Raw genomic sequence first — 22,209 nt, forward strand, 5'->3', positions numbered from 1 at the left:
AATGCAGGTAAATATGTCTGCCAGCAACAGTACTTTGTTTTCGGCTTCGGGTAGTGATCTTCGGTTGATGCTGCTTCGATGAATGCTTGGCAAAAAATGACGACCAACTCCCCGCGACACCCTTTCCCTCCCGGCCGCGGCCAGTCTGTATTGTGGCCGTGGCCGGGAAACATAAAACCTGGGAAGCATGAAAAAAATACAGGCTCTCACCTTTGTTTTCTAGATATATCTCTTTACAGCTCCCCAACTTGAAAACACATATAGAAACGTCATCGACAATAAATAATGTTGCTCGGCCGCTGCCTTCCCCAATTACTGTAGATGTCAGCTGCACATGCTTTCACTTCGATATATAGAACAGGTTCCCGCGCTGTCCTATTCAGCAGTGATCGATGTTCGTCTCGACCAGCGCCTCTACCAAAAACATCAACATGCACAAATGTATTACTTGCCCGAACATTGCCAACTCATGAATTTCAGTTTTGAGCAGTTGATCGCACTCACTTATTTTCGCTAGTACATTCGTACCCCTTGCCTTGCGGTTTTGAAATGAGACTTAATGGACCTTAACGAGGGCTAAGGTCCCCGACAATGATCAGGGGCGTGGCGTGATCCATTGCCAGTGACGAGAAGTGCGTTCGCATGCATTACTCGATGTCTCATTTAGGTGTATGCGGTGAGATGTAGACCAAGAGTCCATCGCCGGTAGCAAGGAACACGCATCCCCGCAGGTGACTTGGTGGGATTTCTGCAAGGAACGTAGCGGCCCACGCGTCGGGTGCCTAAGTGCAGCTTATGCAATTGTAATCTTTACCGGCGAGGTAGATGTTCTAGATGCCGTTTGCAGTTTCCCTTTCCAACATTCACAGGGTGTCTTGGAGACCATTTTCAAGCGAAGCTTGTATTGCCTCACTCGTGCCGGTGCTGGCGTAGGTGTACGAAGCAAACTGTCAGCCCTTCCACTGGGATGGAGATGGAAGACCAGCGAAGCTGTACTATGGTGGGAATTATGTATTTTCAATTATGACTATTAAGATGTGATGGCGTAAGTGGTTATTTGGACTATTAAAGAATGATAAATATATATGATGCGGTGGTTTTTCATTATTTAGTGACCACAGGGACCATGGCCTTATGGGCGGTACGTTACGGGTATACGGCAAAGGTTGGCACGTTCTTCATAAACCCGTCACCAACGCCGCGCGCATTCGGTGTGAACGCGGGCGAAACTCCGCCGCCGTCGACAACAGTTCTGCGTGTTATTTGTGTGGGCACACAACCGCTCTCAAAACGGAGGCGTGAGCAAGCGCGTCAGCAGGAGTGGGCGAAGGTTCATGCGGTCTATCGCTTCAACGGAAACTGAGCGGCGAAAGCACAGCGCATACAAAGGTAGGAGCCGTGTTGCAGATCGCTTTCAAGATGCGGTGGGCGCGACCGCCTGGCGCCACGCAAAAGATCAAGTTGCTCGCAGAGCAGAAGCCGCAGCCCCTTCCTCCCGCGCTGCCTTCCTGCTGTCCTCCTTTCGCGTGGGAGATTGAGTCGTCAGCTCCCCGTCGTTCGTTGCGTTGTTCCTCCGAACGTACGGCACGCGGCTGGGCCATGGCGAGTCATAAGGACGACTGATAAGAGCGCTAGCACGATGTCTACGCGACGCAACGGCTAAACGCCGTTGTCAACTCTGTTAGGGGAGAGGCGGGTGAGAGCCCAGAGAGAGTCGGTGGCAGAGGTGGCAGAGGCCGGCAGGGCAGCGCGCATGCGCCGCAGTCGGAGAGCGGGCACGCACACGCACAGTCTAGGGTGCCTCGATGCCCTCCTCGTCCACCGCTACCCTTCCACTGGGAAGTCGCGTTTGCTCTCCGCCGTGCGTTCGCTCCCCGCTAAAGCGCCCGTCGCTCGCCCTCACGCCTTTCCACTCGCACATACAGCATACGGCCAATGAGATCTTTTTTCTACGTCCGGACGCGACCATCGAAGAGTGAGCAAACAGCTTCGCTGCAAAAACCCAAGCCGCGCGAAATTAAAAATGCCTCGTTGGGCTGTGGATTCGAATCACCGACATTCGGGTTGCGAGACTACCAGGCTAGTCGATTCAGCCAATGTCGGTTGATCATAAACGCCCTTTAAAGCGGGGTTTTATATGCATGAAGAAGTAGACGCGGCGCCCGCAGCTGGAGCGCGTGATCACGCCATACCCCCAGCCAATTAAAAGCGTCCCCTCCCTCCGGAGGAGGGAAAGAGTGTGATCGCGCTCGCCGTTTCCCGCCAGTTCAGGCTCGGTAGTCAGATGGGGAGCACACATTTGGTTCGTTCTGTCGAAGAGCAGGCTGCATTGAAGGAACGGCAGCGGGCCCTTGAACCCCTCAAACGCTCAAAAAACTAGCCAACTCCTCCCCTAGGGCAGGACAAGCTTCGCGTGCAGCCCTGTTCCCGGTAGGGGAGGGGTTTACATTTTTTTCTCTTTGACCTGTTATTTGTATCTTAGAGGGTTAGTTTTAATTGTTCAACCTCCTAGTAGACATGTGCGAATTCATAGACTAAGAATATAATTTATTGACATAGCCTTTTTCCTCCCCGTGCCTTTTCCCCAGTGTAAGTAGCCGGCCAGAGCAAGAGACAGATCAGGCCGACCTCTCTGCCTTTCTGTAAAAAAAATCTCTCTCTCTCTCTTTTATAGGCATACAGATAGACATAGAATTCAATTCAGTTCAATTCAATGTGCAGTATCATAAGCACGTCGCCTTTTCGCACATTGACTATGGAACGTAGAACATGCAACGATGCAGTCAAAGAAGGTTGCGGCGCCTTCATGATCCGTATATCCCATAGAAGGCGTGGTTGGAAGAGGTTGAGTTGCCTAATGACCTCCTAAATATATTTTATGTTTGCACCAGCAAAATTAGTAGCATAGCCGTAAAATACGCGACTATACCCATAACCAGGATTGCTTTATTGTCTCCTGGGACCGACAATAGGAATTGAGGCACTGCCTGTCGGCACTGCACTGCGCAACATTTCAAAGAGAGGAACATTTGCACTGTAGCAAACAGACGAATGGGGCACAACCTCTATAAAAAATGACAGCATATCCACGAAGTGAATGATGATGAGTGGGCGAAGCACCGGGGGATCATTCGGGCAAACCACAGATACGGACGAGAGATAAAGAGAGCGCGCGTCGGGAACGAACGCCCTTGTCACCGCAGCGCCCCTAGCTACGGACGAGAGAGAAAAACGCCGGAAGCGTTCTCCGGAAGCCGGAAGCTGGCTTCCGGAACCGGAAGCGGAACCGGAAGCGGTAGTCGGCTTCCGGTTATACTATACATATACATATATATGTATATATGCGTATACATACATACATACATACATAGCGGTCTCCATGCTAACCAGAGCTACGAACCAGAACACGCGGCAGTGGAGGGTTCCAGGATAATTTTGACCGCCCAGAGTTCTTGAACGTGCACTACAACACAAGTACACGGGTGTTTTTCTGAGCGGTAAATCGACCATGCGTGTGCGAGCAGGCGGTCACCAACCAGTACGGGGGCTATCGCTGCCGCCCTTTTACAATCATCGTGATGTGCAGTGTTTTGGCATGTTGTATACTCGCCCGAAACAAAGTGACGACACGCACGTTGCTCAGGTCCTTCCGATTTATCCGGGAAAGCCACAGGCGCCGATGTTTCTCCGACACCTCTCCGACAGCATTCTTGTGCGTTCGCACTGCCACTCGAAGTACCACTACCAAGCTCGGCTTCGCGGCAGTAGTACTTCTTGTGCGGCAACCAAAAATCGTGCAGATTGGCATGATAATGACGCGAGAAGGAACTTCGGAGCAACAACGCGTCAGCGCGCGCAGCCTGCTCCAGCACGCTTCCGCAGGCGCACAGGTGCCTAAAATGGCGGACAGGCTCGCGGACCGGTGCGGAAGTGACGCGCGTGCAAACTATGTATAGTAGTTTTATCAGATGTATAAACTTGGACATGCAGCAGCACCAGCAACGCGCAGAACTGGTGTCGACGCCGTCGGCGTTTTGCCCGCGTTCGCACCGAACGCGTGCGGCGTTGGTGACTGTTGCCAGGGCTTCTGGAGGCGGCTCGGAGGTTTTCGACGAAATCAGAACGGGAAACTCGTCGAGCTGAGCGTCTCAGCTCGTGTGACTCAATATGGCGGCGCCAGCGGGGTTGTCTCCACCCTGGACGGCGGCGCTGGGCATCGAGGCACCCTACATATGATTGCGTTCGAGCGCCCTCGGCGAAAGAAACCACCTAGAAACGCGGTACGCGCGAGCGGCGCAGTTTGGCGCTAGCGGTCAAACGCTGTACCTACTAGCAATTGTAGTGTTGCATCCGGGAGGCACTTCGATTTCTCTCCAAGGACGGTCCTCGCGCATGGACGGTATTCTGCGATTCGAAGCCAGCTCTTCAAACCTTTGAATGTGTCCTGAGGCGGGGCCCGTATTATTCAATGGCTATAGAAATCGCAGAGCTTCTCGACCATGCAAATAGAAATGGGCATATTATCACCTTTCAGTGGATACCTTCACACTGTGGTGTGATAGGGAACGAACAGGCAGACGCTGAAGCGAAAGCTGCTTTAAATAATACCACTGAAGTACGCATTCCATTTTAACTAACAAACACAAATGCCCTACTTCGTTGCGTAATACGCAATTGTACGTTGGATCACTGTACCCAACCAGATCGTCAACACAAGCGAGTGCATAAATGGGGCCCAGAAATGAAATACCGCATTCCTCACAAGCTCAAAAGAAGTCAAACAAGCATGGTACACCGGATTCGCCTTGGTGTCGCATTCACGTATTGTTACAGACATATGATTGGTTGTAGTGACACTAGCCCCAATTGTGAATACTGCCAGATACCAGAAACACTTGATCATATATTTTGCGTTTGTCCCGCGTACGCGCAAGAACGACCGAAACTGGTCTCTTCAATTGCAAAAGTCGATTAGTGGAAAAAGTGGAAAAATAGCAGGGAAAAGATTGATACGACATGATCTCTTAAAATCATAGGTAGCAGTACTAGGTAAATAAAAAACAAAGAAAAAGGTTAATGAGAGGTATACGAAAATGCTAAATAAAGAACATGTATAGTATACCTGATTACCCGATTATGCCTGATCACCCGTTATTTTTTGTACTACTGATCAAAATAAATTCAACTTCAACTTCAGAATCACGCAGGCTACGTGACTATTTGTCGCCGCCCCGTTTTCAAGGGGATGCCAATAAATCATCATCATCATCTTCTTCTTCATGCAGCGGAGGCCGACGTGGCGTAGGCCTTCTGCTGAGGTGACGATGGAGTTTCCGCACATGGTTCGTCTTTTAGTCAGTCAGTGTTTATTTTTCGCCAAACAAAAGCGTCGGTGAAAAGGGGGAGATGGCGAAAAAGCTACGGATACTACAGCTTGACTAAGCACAGTAGAAGCAATGAAAGGGTAAATATGCGCGCAAAAGCGAATAGTTATACACGCAAAAATCGAATAATTAGAGTGACAGGGTACATACAAAAGCGAAAACAAATAATTGATATACACTATTACAAAAATAATATTTGTACATAGCGCATCATACTCGTACATAATAAAGCAAGATAAGACAAATGGCATCGTAGTTCTATGCTTAGTGAAAGCATAAACATATACTGGGTGTTTCAGCGAACACTTTCAAAAATTCTTAAAGTTTGCCTGTGGCAGATAGCACAATTATAGTTCATGAGTTGGTCTACTCGAAGAGGCGGACATTACTTGCTAAAGAAATTTAAATGCATAATCGAATAATTAACAGAAATTCACTAATGAAGTGTTTAACTAATTACCTGATGGCCCATATTGCAATTTACAAATTGTAGCCGTGAAGTTGGCAACGTGGATTCACTTGGAACGAATTCTCGGGTTGACACCAGTTTCGAGATATTAATTCTCAAAATTTGCGGAGAGGGACGCCGTGAGGGAGGAGGCAAAGCCAGAGTGGCCATGAGTGGCGAACAGTATAAACGGTTTATTAGTGCGTGAGTGCTGAGCCAGAAGAACACGGAGCGCCCGGCTCACAGCGCTTATATTATAAGGCGACGAGCACCGCGCTATCAGCGTGACGTCACACAGGCTTCGCATGACACCACACTCCTTCCCACAATGGTTATGGCCTGCACCAGTCGGGAGGTTTCCTTGCGCGAGTACTGTGTCGAAGAGTCTGAGCACCTAGAGGGGATGCAGGTTCTTGCAGAGGGAACGCCGGTGCGTAGTCTTGGCGTGGACTGGCATTCCGTTGTGCCGAGGGAGCAGAGTCTTCCGGTGGCTCGGAGCTTGGAGGCTCCAGCACAGGAAAGGGGGGCCTCGTTGGAGACGCTTCCGGCATAGGGTCTGTAATTGAACTGGGCACGAAACAGGGAGGCTTACTTGGGCCTTGTTCGTCACTCTCGAAATAACGTGAACGTAGACTGTCTACATGCACGAATCTGTTGCCGGGTCCTACGCGCACAATGTACGTAACGGCACTGCACCTTTTTTCGATGACTCCTAGCAACCACTTGGGCTCCCCTGGACAAACACCTTGGACCAGAACGCTTTCACCCTGTTTGTAAGCTCTCCACGACCCTCTTTTTTCGTCGGCTTTGCCCTTAACTTTGCAGAGACGTTCTTCCATACGTCTCTCCAGGTCTGGCTGTAGCATAGTCCGGCGAGTGCGGGGCATCCACGACAGGAACAGTTCTGCTGGTGTCTGTCCCGTGGTTGTGGTTGGCGTGTTCCGGCACCTGAACAGAAATAGGTCTATGCGGTGCTGTAGGGTCTTGCTGACGCCCGATGTCTTTTCGTCGAGAATCTGTCTCATAAGATCCCGTTTCATCGTCTGGACACACCTCTCGGCGCTTCCATTGGACGCAGGGTGGTACGGCGGGGTCCTGGTGTGCCGCACTCCGTTCTTGCACAGGAGCTCTGTGATGTCCTTCGCAGTGAACTGTGGCCCGTTGTCCGTTAGGACTTCCTCCGAAAGGTCATACGATGCGAACACCCTGCGCAGCTTCTCGATGGTCTTTTCGGTCGTTGTAGAGTTCATGACGAACACTTCAACCCACTTTGAGTGTGCATCCACCAGCACAAACAGCCATTTGTTGTCTGCGTATGCGAAATCCAGGTGTATTCGTTGCCATCTGCGGCTAGGCCAACCCCAAGTTTGTAATGGGGCCTTTTGTAGTGGGGCCTGTAGTGGGTGAAGCGTTCTGCGTTAACTGACAAGTACAGCAGCTTTTAACAACACTTTCAATGTCTTGGTTTAACTGAGGCCCCCAGGCATAGCTGCGCGCGAGCATTTTCATACGCGTAACTCCGGGGTGACCTTCATGACAAAGTGCCAATACTCGTTTGCGCAAGCAGTGCGGAACAATTACTCGATTTCCCCACGTAACGCAGTGCTGATCTACAGATAGTTCATGCCGGCGCACAAGGTACGGGGTCAATTAGCTATCAATTACATGCGCAGGCCAGCCATTCCTCGTGTACAGCAAGACTTTCGATAGCACACCATCCGTACTCGTTTTCTGGCTGATCGCGTCAGCAGACAACGGAAGTTCATTGACAACCGAGAAAAAGTGTACGTAATCTGAGACATCTCGATCATTCGCCAACGGCAACCGCGAAAGCGCGTCAGCGTTTCCCATGTTGCTGCCTTTACGATACACCCATCTGTAATTGTACGCCGCTAGTAGCAAAGCCCATCGTTGCATGCGTGCCGCGGACATTACTGGAACGGGCTTGCCGTGCGCCAGAAGGGTAGCTAATGGCTGGTGATCCGAATAAATGACAAAACTACGACCAAACAGGTACTTCTGGAACTTTTTCAGCCCAAAAACCACGGCGAGAGCCTCTTTTTCGATGTGAGCATACCCTTGCTCTGCTTTGCTCAATGCCCTGGACGCATATGCAATAGGTTTTTCCTCCCTATCAATTTTATGAAACAGAATGGCGCCCACGCCATACATGGATGCGTCACACACAAGACCTATCTCGTTAGTTTGGTCGTAGTATGTCAAAACCTTTTCTCGTGTTAGCCACGTTTTACTATGCTGGAACACTTTCTCTGCCACACGTGACCACTCGAAGCCTTTTTCTTGGTTCAACACGTCATACAACGGCCTAATTCTTGCGGCTAGGTTGGGAACAAACTTTCCATAAAAGTTTATCAACCCCCGGTAAGCTCTCAACTGTGCCTGTTTCGTTGGTGCAGGGGCCTCAGTTATAGCTTTTACTTTTTCATCTGACGGGCGTATGCCCTTTTCATCCAGAACGTGCCCCAAATACAAGACAGACGTTTGAAAGAACTTACATTTTTCTTTCTTCAATTGAATGCCTCTTTGCTGAAAGCGGGACAGCACATTTTCCACTTTATGGAAACATTCCTGAATTTTAGCCCCTGCTATCAGCACGTCGTCCAGATAGCATGCTACTCGATCAAGTCCTTTCAATACATCATCCATGACTGCCTGAAAAATCGAAGGTGCACTCGTAATGCCATAGGGTAAGCGCGTGTACTTGAATAACCCCAAATGTGTATTTATCACGACTAGCGACTGCGCCTGCGGATGCAATTCCAGCTGCTGGTAGGCAGTAGATAAATCCAACACAGTGAAATATTTGCAACCGGCCATTTTTACAAATCGATCCTCCATCACGGGAAGGGGAGAATGATCAGTTCTGAGGCATGGATTTAGTGTCACCTTGAAATCCCCACACACAATGACCTGGTTGTTTGGTTTAGGCACAACTACTAGTGGCGTCACTCATTCACTCTGCTGAACTGGTACTAACGCTCTTGTTTTCACGAGATTCTGCAGTTCCGAAGACACTGCTTCCTTAACGGAAAATGGTACCGACCGCGCTTTACAAAAAACGGGCGTGCTGCCCTCTTTAAGCACTAATTTAGTGGCACTGTTCTTGATTAGGCCCAAGGTAGGCTCAAATCTTAGCATATGTTTCAAGCAACAACGTCACTTTGTCCAAGCAAACCCCCTGCACACTAGCCCAGTCTAACTTAAGTGCCGACAGCCAGTCTCGTCCCAACAGTATAGTGTTGGTACCTTCGTTTGTTTTCACGACAACTAGGGGAAGTTGCTTGTACTGACCATTGTGCTCGACCGAAACGGTTAGCTTCCCAACTACCGTCAGCGGAGTGCCTCCGTAAGTTTTTAGCTTAAGACTGCATGGCTCTTTGGGTAGGCTAGGCCAGTACTTCCTGTACAGTGACTCTGGTACAATTGATGCCGACACCCCTGTGTCAATCTGCATACGGACACTTTTCTGTTCTAGCTTCAGACAAATTTCGTAAAGCCCGGTGCGCCCTTCGCAGGAATAAATATTGTGGAGCACAAGTTCACCCGCGTCACTGTCTTCATCTATCGTGCTTGCAAAGTCTCTACTTCTGTCCTTGCACATCTTCGCTAAGTGCCCGACACGTTTACACAACCGACAACGATACTTTCGAAATTTGCAGATAGATGCTTCATGCTCTGAGCCGCATCGGAAACAGTGCAGTCATTCCGTCGCCCTTGTATCAGCCGGCATTGCCGAAGTTTCTTCTCTCCAGCGCGGTGGGCATTTTCCGCTATCTGGTTTGTGGTGAATAGCGCTGCACCTTGCGCTGCACCCGGCTGAATATCTCGACTTTCCTTGCGGGCCAACTCGATACTCCTTGAGATATCGCAGGCATTTCTAAACGTCAACTTGCTGTTCTTTAGCAGCTCTGCTTGCGTTTCTTTGTCGCAAAGTCCTGCCACAAATCTGTCGCGAAGAGCCTCGTCCAAAAACGCCCCGAAGTCGCAGGACGTCCCCAACCGTTTCAGCTCTACCGCGAAAGCTGCCACTGTTTCGCCGTCTTGCTGAAAACGCCGATTAAATTTGAGCCGCTCGGCAAGTACAGAGGCTTTGGGCACGTACTGCTCTTGCAGGGTCTGCACCAACTGTTCGTACGTCTTGTTCTCCGGCTTTTCTGGTTCCAGCAACGTTTTCAGTGTTTTGTAGGCTTTCTTCCCTATTGCCGTTATGAACACTGACACCTTCAGATCGTCGCTCACCTGGTAAGCCTTCAGGAAGTGGTCGAACCGCTCCACGTAGAACTGGAAATCTTCATCACCGTCCTCGATGAACTGATCGAACCTTCCAATCGTGGCCATCCTGCCAGGCTCCTCGCAGCACGCTCCGAGACCGTGGTTAATGGTGTCTTGCAGCCCAGTGGAATTCTTATCCCACCCTCGTCGCCAGTCTGTTGTAGCCGCGATGGACAAGGCAGAGCCAGAGTGGCCATGAGTGGCGAACAGTATAAACGGTTTATTAGTGCGTCAGAGTTGAGCCAGAAGAGCACGGAGCGCCCGGCTCACAGCGCTTATAAGGCGATGAGCACCACGCTATCAGCGTGACGTCACACAGGCTTCGCATGACACCACACCATTGGCGTTCCAGTTAAGTTCTTAACAAAACGTCGCTTTATGCATTGAAGCACAAAATGAATTGGAACGCCAATGTATTTCTCCGCAAAGTTCGGGAATTAATATCTCAAAACTGGTGTCAACCCGAGAATTCGTTCCAAGTGAATCCGCCTTGCGAATTCCACGGCTACAACTTGTAAATTGCAACATGGGCCATCAGGTCATTAGTTAAAAGCTTAATTAGTGAATTTCTGCTAATTATTCGATTATGCATTTTATTTTTTGTGCAAGTGATGTCCGCCTCTTCGAGTAGACCAGCTCAATAACTAGAATCTGGCTACCTGCCACAGGCAACCTCAAATAAATTTTGAAAGTGTTCGCTGAAACACCCTGTATATAAAGCAGTACAATTTAACGAATGCGCAGTTACAAAAACAATCTAATTACATTTGTGGTGTTTAGTGTGTCGATTTCATAGCCTTGCTGCTCATATGCGTCAACTGTGCTTGGTAATGTCTGGCTAAGCCTTTGCGTTCCGTAAATAGTGCGTGATAACGGAGTTTTCCAGGGGGTTTACACTAATGGAAGTAAATACATACCTACATATATTGTACGATGTATGTATGTATGTATGTATGTATGTATGTATGTATGTATGTATGTATGTATGTATGTATGTATGTATATGAGTATGTTCAATGTTCGCAAGTGCCTGAAATGTGTCAAGCTTCCCGCGATTTGTACTAATGTAGGATTGTAGCAACCTGCATTTGTATATGTCGTTCGCCATAACAATTTTATGCTTAACATAAAGTTGTCTGGCGTGTTCAAGGTATCGTATGTCATCTGTTGCCCTAATTCTTTTCATTTCATTTTCATTTCATTTATTGAGCACTCTTTTTCACACAATGATATTGTTACGTAAAACGGCACAAGGCGGGACTATTTACACTGTACTTACACTCTACAGACACAGTAGCAAAGATAGTGGACAGCCACCAACACCCGACAGAACCGTCTTCTTTGTCGTCTGCCCCTGGCAGAATGTGTCTCTCGTAGCATTACCCCCGGCGGTATAGAAGCGCCGTCTCGGCGCACTTCAAACATTGTCGTCAGAAGGAGGGTGATATGCTTTCGGTCTGCTGACGTGAACTATGTCACTGGAAGCGATCGCAGGTGGCAAAGTGGGAGAGACGGCAGCAATCTCGTAGGTGACGTCCGTGACCTGGCGGATGATTCGGTAAGTACCCGTGTGCCGAGATAACAACTTCTCAGACAGGCCCACACGACGGAATGGACACCACAGAAGAACTAAGGCACCGGGTGAGAAGCGAACGTCGTGATGCCGGCTGTCATAGAGGCGCTTTTGGGTCGCTTGCGAGGCCGACAGCCTAGAGCGGGCGATCTGACGCGCATGATCGGCACGAGCGATGGCATCACGTGCATATTCGCTAGGCGGCGCGGCAGCAGCCGGAAGTAGGGCGTCCATTGGTAACGTCGGTTCACGGCCAAAGAACATATAAAATAGTGAATAACCGGCAGTATCGTGACGCGATGAATTGTAGGCGAAGGTCACGTAAGGCAGCGCCAGGTCCCAGTCACGGTGGTCGGAGGAAACATACATTGAGAGCATGTTCGTGAGGGTGTGATTTAGGCGCTCGGTGAGGCCATTTGTTGGAGGATGGTAGGCGGTGGTCAACTTGTGCTGCGTTGAGGAGGAGCGCAAAAGATCGTCGATTACTCCGGATAAAAATGCACGGCCTCGATCTCTGAGCAATTGGCTAGGGGCGCCATGGTGTAGAATAACATCGTGGAGCAAAAAATCGGCAACGTCAGTAGCAGTGCTGGTGGGGAGCGCTCGAGTGATTGCATACCTGGTCGCATAATCGGTAGCAACGGCAACCCACTTGTTGCCGGATCTTGACCGAGGAAAAAGAGCGAGAAGGTCTAAACTAACACGGAAGAATGGTTCGGTCGGGATGGAGAGTGGTTGAATTAGACCAGCAGGGGGTGCAGCAGGACGTTTCCGACGTTGGCATTTATCGCAGGAGGTCCCGTAACGTCGAACAGACCGGGCGAGACCGCGCCAAAAGAAGCGCGCCGGACACGGTCATACGTGCGGAATACTCCAAGGTGACCAGCAGTTGGTTCGTCGTGAAGCTCATGCAGGACCGTTGAACGAAGATGTGCGAAGCAGGGATTACGCTCACGTCTGCTCCTGTGGCGACTTTGAAGCGAACAGGACGACTGTTCACGAGTGCAATGATGAACCAAGGTTCCAGGGTGTCTGTCTCACTGACCTCAACAAGAAACGCTTCCTCCGTGTTTGCTGTCCTTGATTTCTTTGTGCTGGATCCGAACGACCTTTGCCCTATAGGTTGCTGGCGTCCCGACAAGCATACTGTTGCATAGTGACCAGTTTTCCCACAGTTGTTGCAGAGCTTTCCAAAGGCTGGACACTGCTTCTTGAAATGCTGCTGTGTACTGCCGCACCACTTGCACAAAGTTCGTCCAGTGAAGTGCACCGCTGGAGGTTTGGCTGGTTTCCGCTGCGCGCCTCCATGGTTGCGGCGTTCTTTTGAGCGTCGCAGCTCGTCGACCGCAGCACCGCGTTCCGTTGAACTGATACTTCTGGTATCAGTTCAACGAGATCAGAGAGATGGTTCCTTGTTGTTGGCTCCCTTCTCTGATCTGAACGACTGTACCTGGCTTTAGCGGTGGCCTGTCTCTTGTTTTACGCCTCCTATTGTAGAGTTTGGCTTCTCGCTCCCGAATGACCGCATTGTATTGCCGGAACTGCTTCTGGTATTTCCACTTGGGCTCAAGTGTTTTAGGCAGAGTAGGGACGTTTGTTTTGAGCTTGCGGCCCATGAGAAGCTCAGCTGGCGAGTAACCCTCGGGTCCAGGTGTAGCTCTGTGGGCAAGAAGGCCTTCCGCAACATTCGTGGATTTACGGATGATGTTCTTGGCAGTCTGGACTGCTCTCTCAGCTTCGCCATTGCTTTGCGCGTAATGTGGGCTGGAGGTCACATGTCTTACACCCCAACTGCTCATAAATTGCAGGAACTCGAGTGAGCTGTACTGCGGGCCATTGTCGGACCTCAAAATGTCCGGAATGCCATAGCGAGCGAACAAATTACTAAGGAACTGCACCACATGTTTGGTTTGTGTTCCACAAAGCTCTTCCATCTCAAAAAACCTTGAGTAGTAGTCAACAGCTACTATGTAGTTCCTCCCTTCGTGGTGGAACAAGTCTGTGCCTACCACTTGCCACGGGCGTTCTGGGAGCGGTGTCTGGAGCAAGTCTTCATTTGCCACAGGACGGTGCTTTGTGCGGGTTGGGCATCTCCTCACGTACGTTTCAACGTCCTGGCTGATTGCTGGCCACCATGAAGACTCCCGTGCTCTTGCTCGGCATCTCACAACGCCTTGGTGTCCTGTGCGTAGTCGCTGCAGAACTTCTTTGCATAATGAAGGGGGAAAGACTGTCCTTGTGCCCCGAAGTAGGAGTCCCTGTACGACCGACAGTTCATCGGCCACACTTGCATACTTGCGCACCTCAGGTGCCAGCATTTCTGTTTTTGGCCATTTGGTAGTGCAATAGTGCATGACCAGTGATGTCGTTGCATCCTTTTGCAGCTCGATCTTGGTCCTGTTCAGCATCTCAGTTGATGCTGGCAGCTGTTCAATGGTCAGAAGTTCATACTCTTCTATGACGGATGCAAGGTGTTTGCCGGAGCACTGCAGCGGTTTGCGCGACAAGACATCAGCTGTGTGCATGTCCTTTCCTGGTATGCGTGAAATCGTGAAGTCATACTCAAGCACACGCATGCGAAAGCGCTGCAGTCGTGGTGTCATTTCGTCAATGCGTTTTGTTGAGAACAAAGGCACCAAAGGTTTGTGACCAGTCTGTATACTGAACTGCAGATCGAGCACATACATCCTGAAACATTCACACGCCAATGTTATGGCAAGTGCCTCCTTCTCCACCTGAGCATACTTTTGTTCTGTCGGTGTCATTGCCCTGGAAGCGTATGCCACTGGCTTCCGCTTGCCGTCATTTGTTTGGAGCAGAACAGCTCCCAAGCCATAGGACGAGGCATCAGCTGATATCGTCAGAGGCCTTTGTGGATCGTAGTAGCACAACACTGGTGTTGTCGTTAGGTCATCCTTGACCCGATCGAAGGCTTCTTGTTGAGTCTGGTGCCAAACCTAAACTGCTTCATCTAGCAGCAGGTTTCGCAAAGGTTTTGTCTTCTCAGCCAGTCCCGGGAGAAATTTTGCCAGCTGGTTGACCATGCCCAGGAACGACCTGAACTCGGTGGTGTTCTCTGGCGGTGTCATCTTTCTGATGGCTTTAGTTTTCTCCTGGTCAGCAGCGATGCCCGCTTCATTCAAGATGTGCCCGAGAAACTTGACTCTTCTTTTGCTGAATTCACACTTGCGTGGATTTAGAGTCATTCCCGCGTCCTTGAGCCTCTGAAGCACTGCTGTGAGGTTTGCGTTGTGCTCCGCCTGGTTCTTCCCACAAACGACGACGTCGTCCTGGTGGCATGCTATTCCAGGGAGTCCTTCAAGAATGCAAAGCATTTCTCGCTGAAAGAACTCTGGCGCTGCCGCAATGCCAAAAGGTAATCGCAGGAACTGAAATCTCCCGAACGGCGTGATAAATGTGGTCAAGTCCTGGGACTCTGGTGCGAGGGGTGTCTGCCAGTAGCCAGAATTTGCATCAAGCTTGATGAAAACTTTTGCATTGGCCAGCTTCGCCAAGTTTTCTTCAACTGTAGGCATGATGATCCTTTCCCGGATCAGCTGGCGGTTCAATTCAGTGTAGTCAATGCAGATTCTGACCTCTCCATTCTGTTTCGATGCAATGACCATAGGTGCACACCATGGTGTCGCATGGTAAACCTGCTGGATCACTCCAAGATCCTTCATTCTCTGTAGTTCTTGTTCGACTTTAGGCTGGAGTGGAACAGCCACTCGTCGAGGCGTTGTCACCGCATAAGGCGTAGCATTTGCTTTGAGTGTCACCTTGTACACAGTTTTCATTTTACCAAGTCCTGTGAAGAGTTGGGAGAACTCTGGCATTGCCTCGAGGGGCACCATGTTTCTTGCTTCGGTTTGTTTGTTGGCCTCAACTGCCTCCAGGTGTAACAGTATGTCGAGAGCACGTATGGCTGGTCGTCCCAATAGAGCTGTTTGCAAGCCTTCCACTACAAAAACCTGTTGCTAAACAGACTTGCCTTGCCATGCGATTGTTGCACTGAACATTCCCTTTGTTGTGATGGGTGTTCTGCCCGGTCCGAAAAGTCTTTTGTCAGGAGTTTTCAGAGTCTGCATGCGGCTGCTGTCATACTGCGAAGCAGGGATTACGCTCACGTGTGCTCCTGTGTCGACTTTGAAGCGAACAGGACGACTGCTCACGAGTGCAATGATGAACCAAGGTTCCATGGTGTCTGTCTCGCTGACCTCACCAAGAAACACTTCCTCCGTGTTTGCTGTCCTTGATTTCTTTGTGCTGGATCCAAACGCCCTTTGCCCTATAGGTTGCTGGCGTCCCGACAAGCATACTGTTGCATAGTGACCAGTTTTCCCACAGTTGTTGCAGAGCTTTCCGAAGGCTGGACACTGCTTCTTGAAATGCTGCTGTGTACTGCCGCACCACTTGCACAAATTTCGTCCAGTGAAGTGCACCGCTGGAGGTTTGGCTGGTTTCCGCTGCGCGCCTCCGTGGTTGCGGCGTCCTTTTGAGCGTCGCAGCTCGTCGACCGAAGCACCGCGTTCCGTTGCGTCGCGTAGCTCGTTCTGTTGCTTTTTGACGAATTCGGAGTTCCGCGCAATTTTCACTGCAGACTGAAGTGTGAGTTTCGAGTCTAGTTGCAGCTTTTCACTTAGACCGAGGTCCAAAAGTCCTACAACCAACCGGTCACGAATGAGGTCGTCTTTCAGTGAACCGTATTCACACGTATCAGCGAGGTTGTGCAGGTCTGTGATAAACGATTCGACCGACTCGTTCGCTTCCTGCTTACGGCGATTAAACTTGGCCCTCTCGAAAATGACGTTTGTGCACGGTATGAAGTGTCCCTCGAACTTGCGTTTCACTGTTGCGTAGTCCGCGAGCTCGGCGTCTGTTAGGCTTAGTGACGCCAATACGTCTTCGGCTTCCTTCCCCATCGCGTACACGAACGTGTTCACCTGTGTTTCAACATCACGAAGGTGAAGTCCTGACACAATGCGATAGCGTTCCCACCTTGCGATCCAACGTTTCCAGTCATTCGGGTCTCGGAAATCCAACTTCTCTGGCAGTTCGACGGAGAACGGGTTGAAAAAGCTGGCGCCATTTTGTCGGCCCGCTGCCGCTGCTTGTTGAGCGTCATTTTCCATTCCGTCTGGCATGTTGGCCGTTTCGTGGCTCTCACCGGGTGCTGGGCGACTTCTTGTTTACCGCTGCCACCATGTCGTGTTGTCGAGGGGTCGGAAGAAGATTGAGAGACGTCTGAAGCTGGCGAGTACTAACGAACGACACGTTTATTGTACGCCATGTTAGTCTCTTCTCACCAAGCCCCTTGTAGTCGTCCCAGCCTTCCTAGCGGTGAGGGTCCCAACCTGGTATGTGACGCCCTCTCTGGAAGGCGTCACGAGTTCCCATAACACGACAGTGGGGAGCGCTCGAGTGATTGCATACCTGGTCGCATAATCGGTAGCAACGGCAACCCACTTGTTGCCGGATCTTGACCGAGGAAAAAGAGCGAGAAGGTCTAAACTAACACGGAAGAATGGTTCGGTCGGGATGGAGAGTGGTTGAGTTAGACCAGCAGGCGGTGCAGCAGGACGTTTCCGACGTTGGCATTTATCGCAGGAGGTCCCGTAACGTCGAACAGACCGGGCGAGACCGCGCCAAAAGAAGTGGCGCCGGACACGGTCATACGTGCGGAATACTCCAAGGTGACCAGCAGTTAGTTCGTCATGAAGCTCATGCAGGACCGTTGAACGCAGATGTTTAGGCACAACGCGAAGCAGCTCAAGGCCATCGGACTGGACGTTACGACGGTAAAGTTTGCCATTCACGAGGACGAACATGCGCAGTGAGGCGTCGTTAGGTGCCGATTCCAGCCGGTCAATGAGCGATCGCAAAGAAGCATCACGGCGTTGTTCGTCACCAATCTGGAGAACCTGAGACATGGACATAACGCAGGGGCTAGGTTCGATTTCCGTTTCGTCTGGTTGGTCAACAGGGTAGCGGGACAAGCAGTCCGCGTCCAGATGGAGGCGGCCAGACTTGTAAGTAACTGAGTAAGAGTACTCCTGAAGGCGCAGCGCCCAACGACCAAGTCGTCCAGTAGGGTCCTTCAGTGAGGAAAACCAAAAGAGAGCGTGATGATCTGTGACAGCACGAAAAGGGCGGCCATACAAGTAAGGACGGAATTTCGAAACCGCCCAGACAAGGGCACGACATTCCCGTTCCGTAATCGAGTAATTGCGTTCAGATTTCGAAAAGAGACGACTTGCGTACGCAATAACACGATCAATCCCGCGTTGGTTTTGGGCTAAAACTGCACCGATGCCGTGACCACTAGCGTCTGTGCGCACTTCTGTGGGAGCAGCTGGATCAAAATGGGCAAGAATAGGTGGATTCGTTAGGGCGGCGATGAGCTCAGAGAAGGCGTTAGCTTGTAGAGGACCCCAACAAAACGGGACGCCTTGCTTGAGAAGGTCAGTGAGTGGACGTACGAGCGCAGAAACGTTTTTCACGAAACGGCGAAAGTAGGAGCACAGCCCCACGAAACTACGAACGTCATAAACAGACCATGGAACGGGGAAATTCGTGACAGCGCGTACCTTCGCTGGGTCTTGTCGGACACCGGAAGCGTCAACGAGGTGGCCCAGCACAGTAATTTGACGAAGAGCGAAGTGGCACTTCGAGGAATTGAGCTGGAGGCCAGCTCGTCGGAAAATTGCTAGAATGGTCGGAAGCCGCTCAAGGTGTGTTGCGAAAGTGGGAGAGAAAATTATCACGTCGTCCACGTAACATAAACACGTAGACCCATTAAATCCTTGAAGCAGTGTGTCCATCATTCTCTCAAAGGTGGCTGGTGCGTTGCAGAGACCGAAAGGCATGACCTTGAATCGGTAAAGGCCGTCAGGGGTCACGAAGGCGGTCTTCTCGCGATCCACGTCGTCTACAGCGATTTGCCAGTAGCCAGATCGAAGGTCCAGGGATGAAAAGAAGGTGGCACCATGGAGGCAGTCGAGGGCGTCGTCGATACGTGGAAGAGGGTACACGTCCTTCTTGGTGATTTTGTTGAGGTGCCGATAATCAATGCGGAAACACCAGGAGCCGTCTTCTTTACAAATACGACGGGGGAGGCCCAAGGACTAGATGATGGTTCGATGATGTCCTTCGCAAGCATTTTCGCCACTTCTTTTTGAATAACATCGCGCTCTGATGCGGACACACGGGCAAGACATTCCCGTTCCGTAATCGAGTAATTCGTAGGTCGACGGTGAACGGGCAAAGAATCGCCAGTGTTGATTCGGTAGGTGAGAATCTTAGTCTGACCCAGGGGTCGATCACGAATGTCGAAAATGTTGCTGTATGAGGCCAAAACCCGGCAGAGAGCGTCGGCCTGGTCAGGCGAAAAGTCTGATCCAATCATTTTGCGAAAAATGCTGTCGTCAGAAATTGGTGACCGTGAAGCTTCAGCTTCTTCAGGAGCAGTTATGGTGACAACCTTGACGTCATGGTATGTTATAGCGGTGATGTGGGCAAGCGACATCTTGTGGGGCAACACTTGGGGAGTCAGACCAAAGTTTAGTAGCGGGAGGAACAAACAGTTATTACCTAATGTCGCGATGGTGTGTGGCACAGTAACATTGCGCGTCAGGTGTACGTCAGTAATCGGAGTGACGATATAGTCGCCATCGGGAACGGGTGGGGTCGATGACAAACACACGTACGTGACGGCTCGAGGCAGTAGGCGAACAAAAGCGGTGGGGCTTAAGTGGCTGACGGGCGCTTCGCAAGCATCTGATACAAGGGGAAGATCGAGACAGAGTGTTTCAGAAGAACAATTAATTAAGGCCGAGTGTGCCGAAAGAAAGTCAAGGCCAAGGATAAGGTCATGAGGGCACTGAGCAAGGACGCCAAAACGTACGACAGTGTGACAACCGGCAATGCTGACACGGGCGGTGCACATTCCGATCACTTGAACAGCACCACCATCGGCAACACGTATTGTCTGTGTCGTAGACGGCGTCATAATCTTCTTCAGGTGGCGGCGTAAAGGGGCGCTCATAATAGACAAGTGTGCACCAGTGTCGATGAGGGCGGTCACAGGAACATTGTCGACTTTGACTTCTAGAAGGTTATGTTGACTGGGGAGAGTCAGCAGAGGATTTGCAGGGGACGACGGCATCGCAGCTTCACCTCCATAAGCTGCACTATCTAGTTTTCCGGCGGCGAGCGTCCAGAGAAGGACGGCGAGGAAAAGCGGCGAGGCTGCGGAGAGCGGGATTGGCGGCGTTGCGGCGACGGGGAGCTGGAGAAGCGGCGAACAGGAGCAGTGGTGTCAGAGGGAAGAGGCTCGTGGGAGGACGACGAGTAGTAAGTATGGGGAACCAGCGGCTGGACGTCTTAAAGGAGTAGAGTGTATGGAGGTCTGGCGATATGCGTAGATCCAACGGCGACGGCAATACTGAGCAATGTACCCGGCCTGATGACAGGAGACGCAGATGGGCTGATCGTCGGGCGTTCTTCATTCAGCAGGGTTGCGGAAGGAGACAGGAGAGCTGTAGGATCGTCGAGCAGGTCCAGAGGAATAAGGCTGAGCTTCAGGATGAGTCAGTGGGCACGCCGATGAAAGGCCGAGATTGGCAAACTCCTGCGTTGCTACAGCTTGAATGAGGGACACTGATGACTGCGTTGGGTCACTGGCGTGGGATGTGGAATACACACGGGTGGTGGAATAGGTGCAGGACAGGCAGCTTCAATCTCGCGACGAACAATACGCGTAACGTGGTCACAGGTGGGCGGCAGGCGAACGGCATCACACGATGAACTTGCAGCCGTATTGGGCAGCCGGGTGAATCTCTGGGTTATACGGCGGCTCTTGGCATGTTCAAACCGCCGACACTCTTTGATGATTGTGTCGACGGTATTAACGTTGGTATACACGAGCAGGTTAAAGGCATCGTCGGCGATACCTTTGAGCACGTGAGAAACCCTCTCGGACTCAGGCATGTGCTCGTCAACCTGGCGGCAAAGAGCGATAACGTCCTGAATGTAAGAGACGTATGACTCGGAGGACGTCTACGCACGAGTCGCAAGTTCATTCCGCGCAGCATGCTGCCGTCCAGTGCTGTCACCGAAAATGTCGCGTATCTTCTCTTTGAAAGAGTCCCAGCTTGTAATGTCCGCCTCGTGCATCTCGAACCACACCCGTGGTGGGCCATCGAGGTAAAAAAGCACGTTGGCGAGCATAAGGGTCGGGTCCCACCTGTAGCTGGCGCTGATCCGTTCGTAAAGGTTGAGCCATTTGTTGACGTCAATCACATCCTGGCCGGAAAAGACGCCAGGATCACGAGCAGGAGGCAGAACGATGTAGGTGGGAGCCACGGGAGGGTCAGCGGGTGAAGATGTTGTGCCTGCACCGACTGACATGGTCGGAAGTGTGATAAAGCGGCCGTTGCGGAGCTCCGTGATGGAAACAGGGAACTACCCAGCACTTCCACCACAAAAATGTTATGTAAAATGGCACAAGGCGGGACTATTTACACTGTATTTACACTACACAGACACAGTAGCCAATATGGTGGACAGCCACCAGCACCCGACAGAACCATCTTCTCTGTCGTCTGCCCCTGGCAGAATGTGTCTCTCGTAGCAATATGTTAAATTACATTGATGCAATATTTATACAATGATAGTGGTTACACAAAAAAATTTAACAGTTTCGCCCTAAGGGCGAAGCAATAAATGCGATAGCAACACAGCAATGTCATACGAAGTAAGGTGAGCGGCTTTAGTAGCAATATGAATTGTAGTAAACATGAGCTGATTAAGTAAGCAGGTGTGCTGCGGCGTAAGTAGACCGACATGAAGAGAGACTCGATGACCACGAGAAGGCGCGTGTGAAACGGTGGTGTTGATGAGAAGCGCTTCCCGTGGGCAGCGCCTGCAAAGGGACACACCTGTAGCGCTGCACTGCCGACCCGCGCAGCATTGCGTGTGTAGCGTGCGTTGGAAAATGTGGCCCGACTATTACGAACTGAATGAACAAGCGTGGTGTGAGCGCGCACAAACACGAAGAGATCACACTGAATGACAGCAGACAACGACTGTCAAAACGCTAGCAGCAAGCATACGCCGTAGCGGGCGAAGGTACGTGCGGTCTATCGCTTCAACGGAAACTGAGCGGCGAATGCACGCGGCGCATAAAGGTCAGAGCCGTGTGGAGATAAGAGACGGTGCGAGCGAGCGACGAGCGCGGTTGTTGGCAGAGTGGAAGTGCGCCCCCCCCCCCCCCCGCTCCCTCCGGCGCTGGCTTCCCGCTTCCTTGCTTGCGCGTGGGAGATTGAGTGCGTTCGCTCTCCGTGATAGCGCGCGTCCCCGCACGCTTCCGCTCGGGCATACGGCACGCGGCGAAGATTTTATCTATAGGGAACCTCACGGCGACGACGACGGCGACGACGACGGCAGAAATCCGGTTGAAGTGTCCATATAATTGCTATCGCAGTAAAAATAAGCAAAGAGTGACAGAAAAA

At 51.1% G+C, this 22,209-nt stretch overlaps 1 protein-coding gene and 1 pseudogene across 1 annotated transcript; both read right to left on the reverse strand.

Annotated features, from left to right (window-relative positions):
- Positions 1–8,977: 8,977 nt before the first annotated feature.
- Positions 8,978–10,191, reverse strand: LOC119454620 (uncharacterized; annotated as a pseudogene).
- Positions 10,192–13,080: 2,889 nt separating this feature from the next.
- On the reverse strand, positions 13,081–14,301 carry LOC119454621 (uncharacterized protein K02A2.6-like). The gene has a single exon (XM_037716501.1). The coding sequence runs from the start codon at positions 14,299–14,301 to the stop codon at positions 13,081–13,083; it is 1,221 nt and encodes a 406-aa protein (XP_037572429.1).
- Positions 14,302–22,209: the final 7,908 nt, after the last annotated feature.

This window comes from Dermacentor silvarum, chromosome 5 (assembly GCF_013339745.2).
Source record: "Dermacentor silvarum isolate Dsil-2018 chromosome 5, BIME_Dsil_1.4, whole genome shotgun sequence".
In the NCBI taxonomy this organism is placed as follows: Eukaryota; Metazoa; Arthropoda; class Arachnida; order Ixodida; family Ixodidae; genus Dermacentor; species Dermacentor silvarum.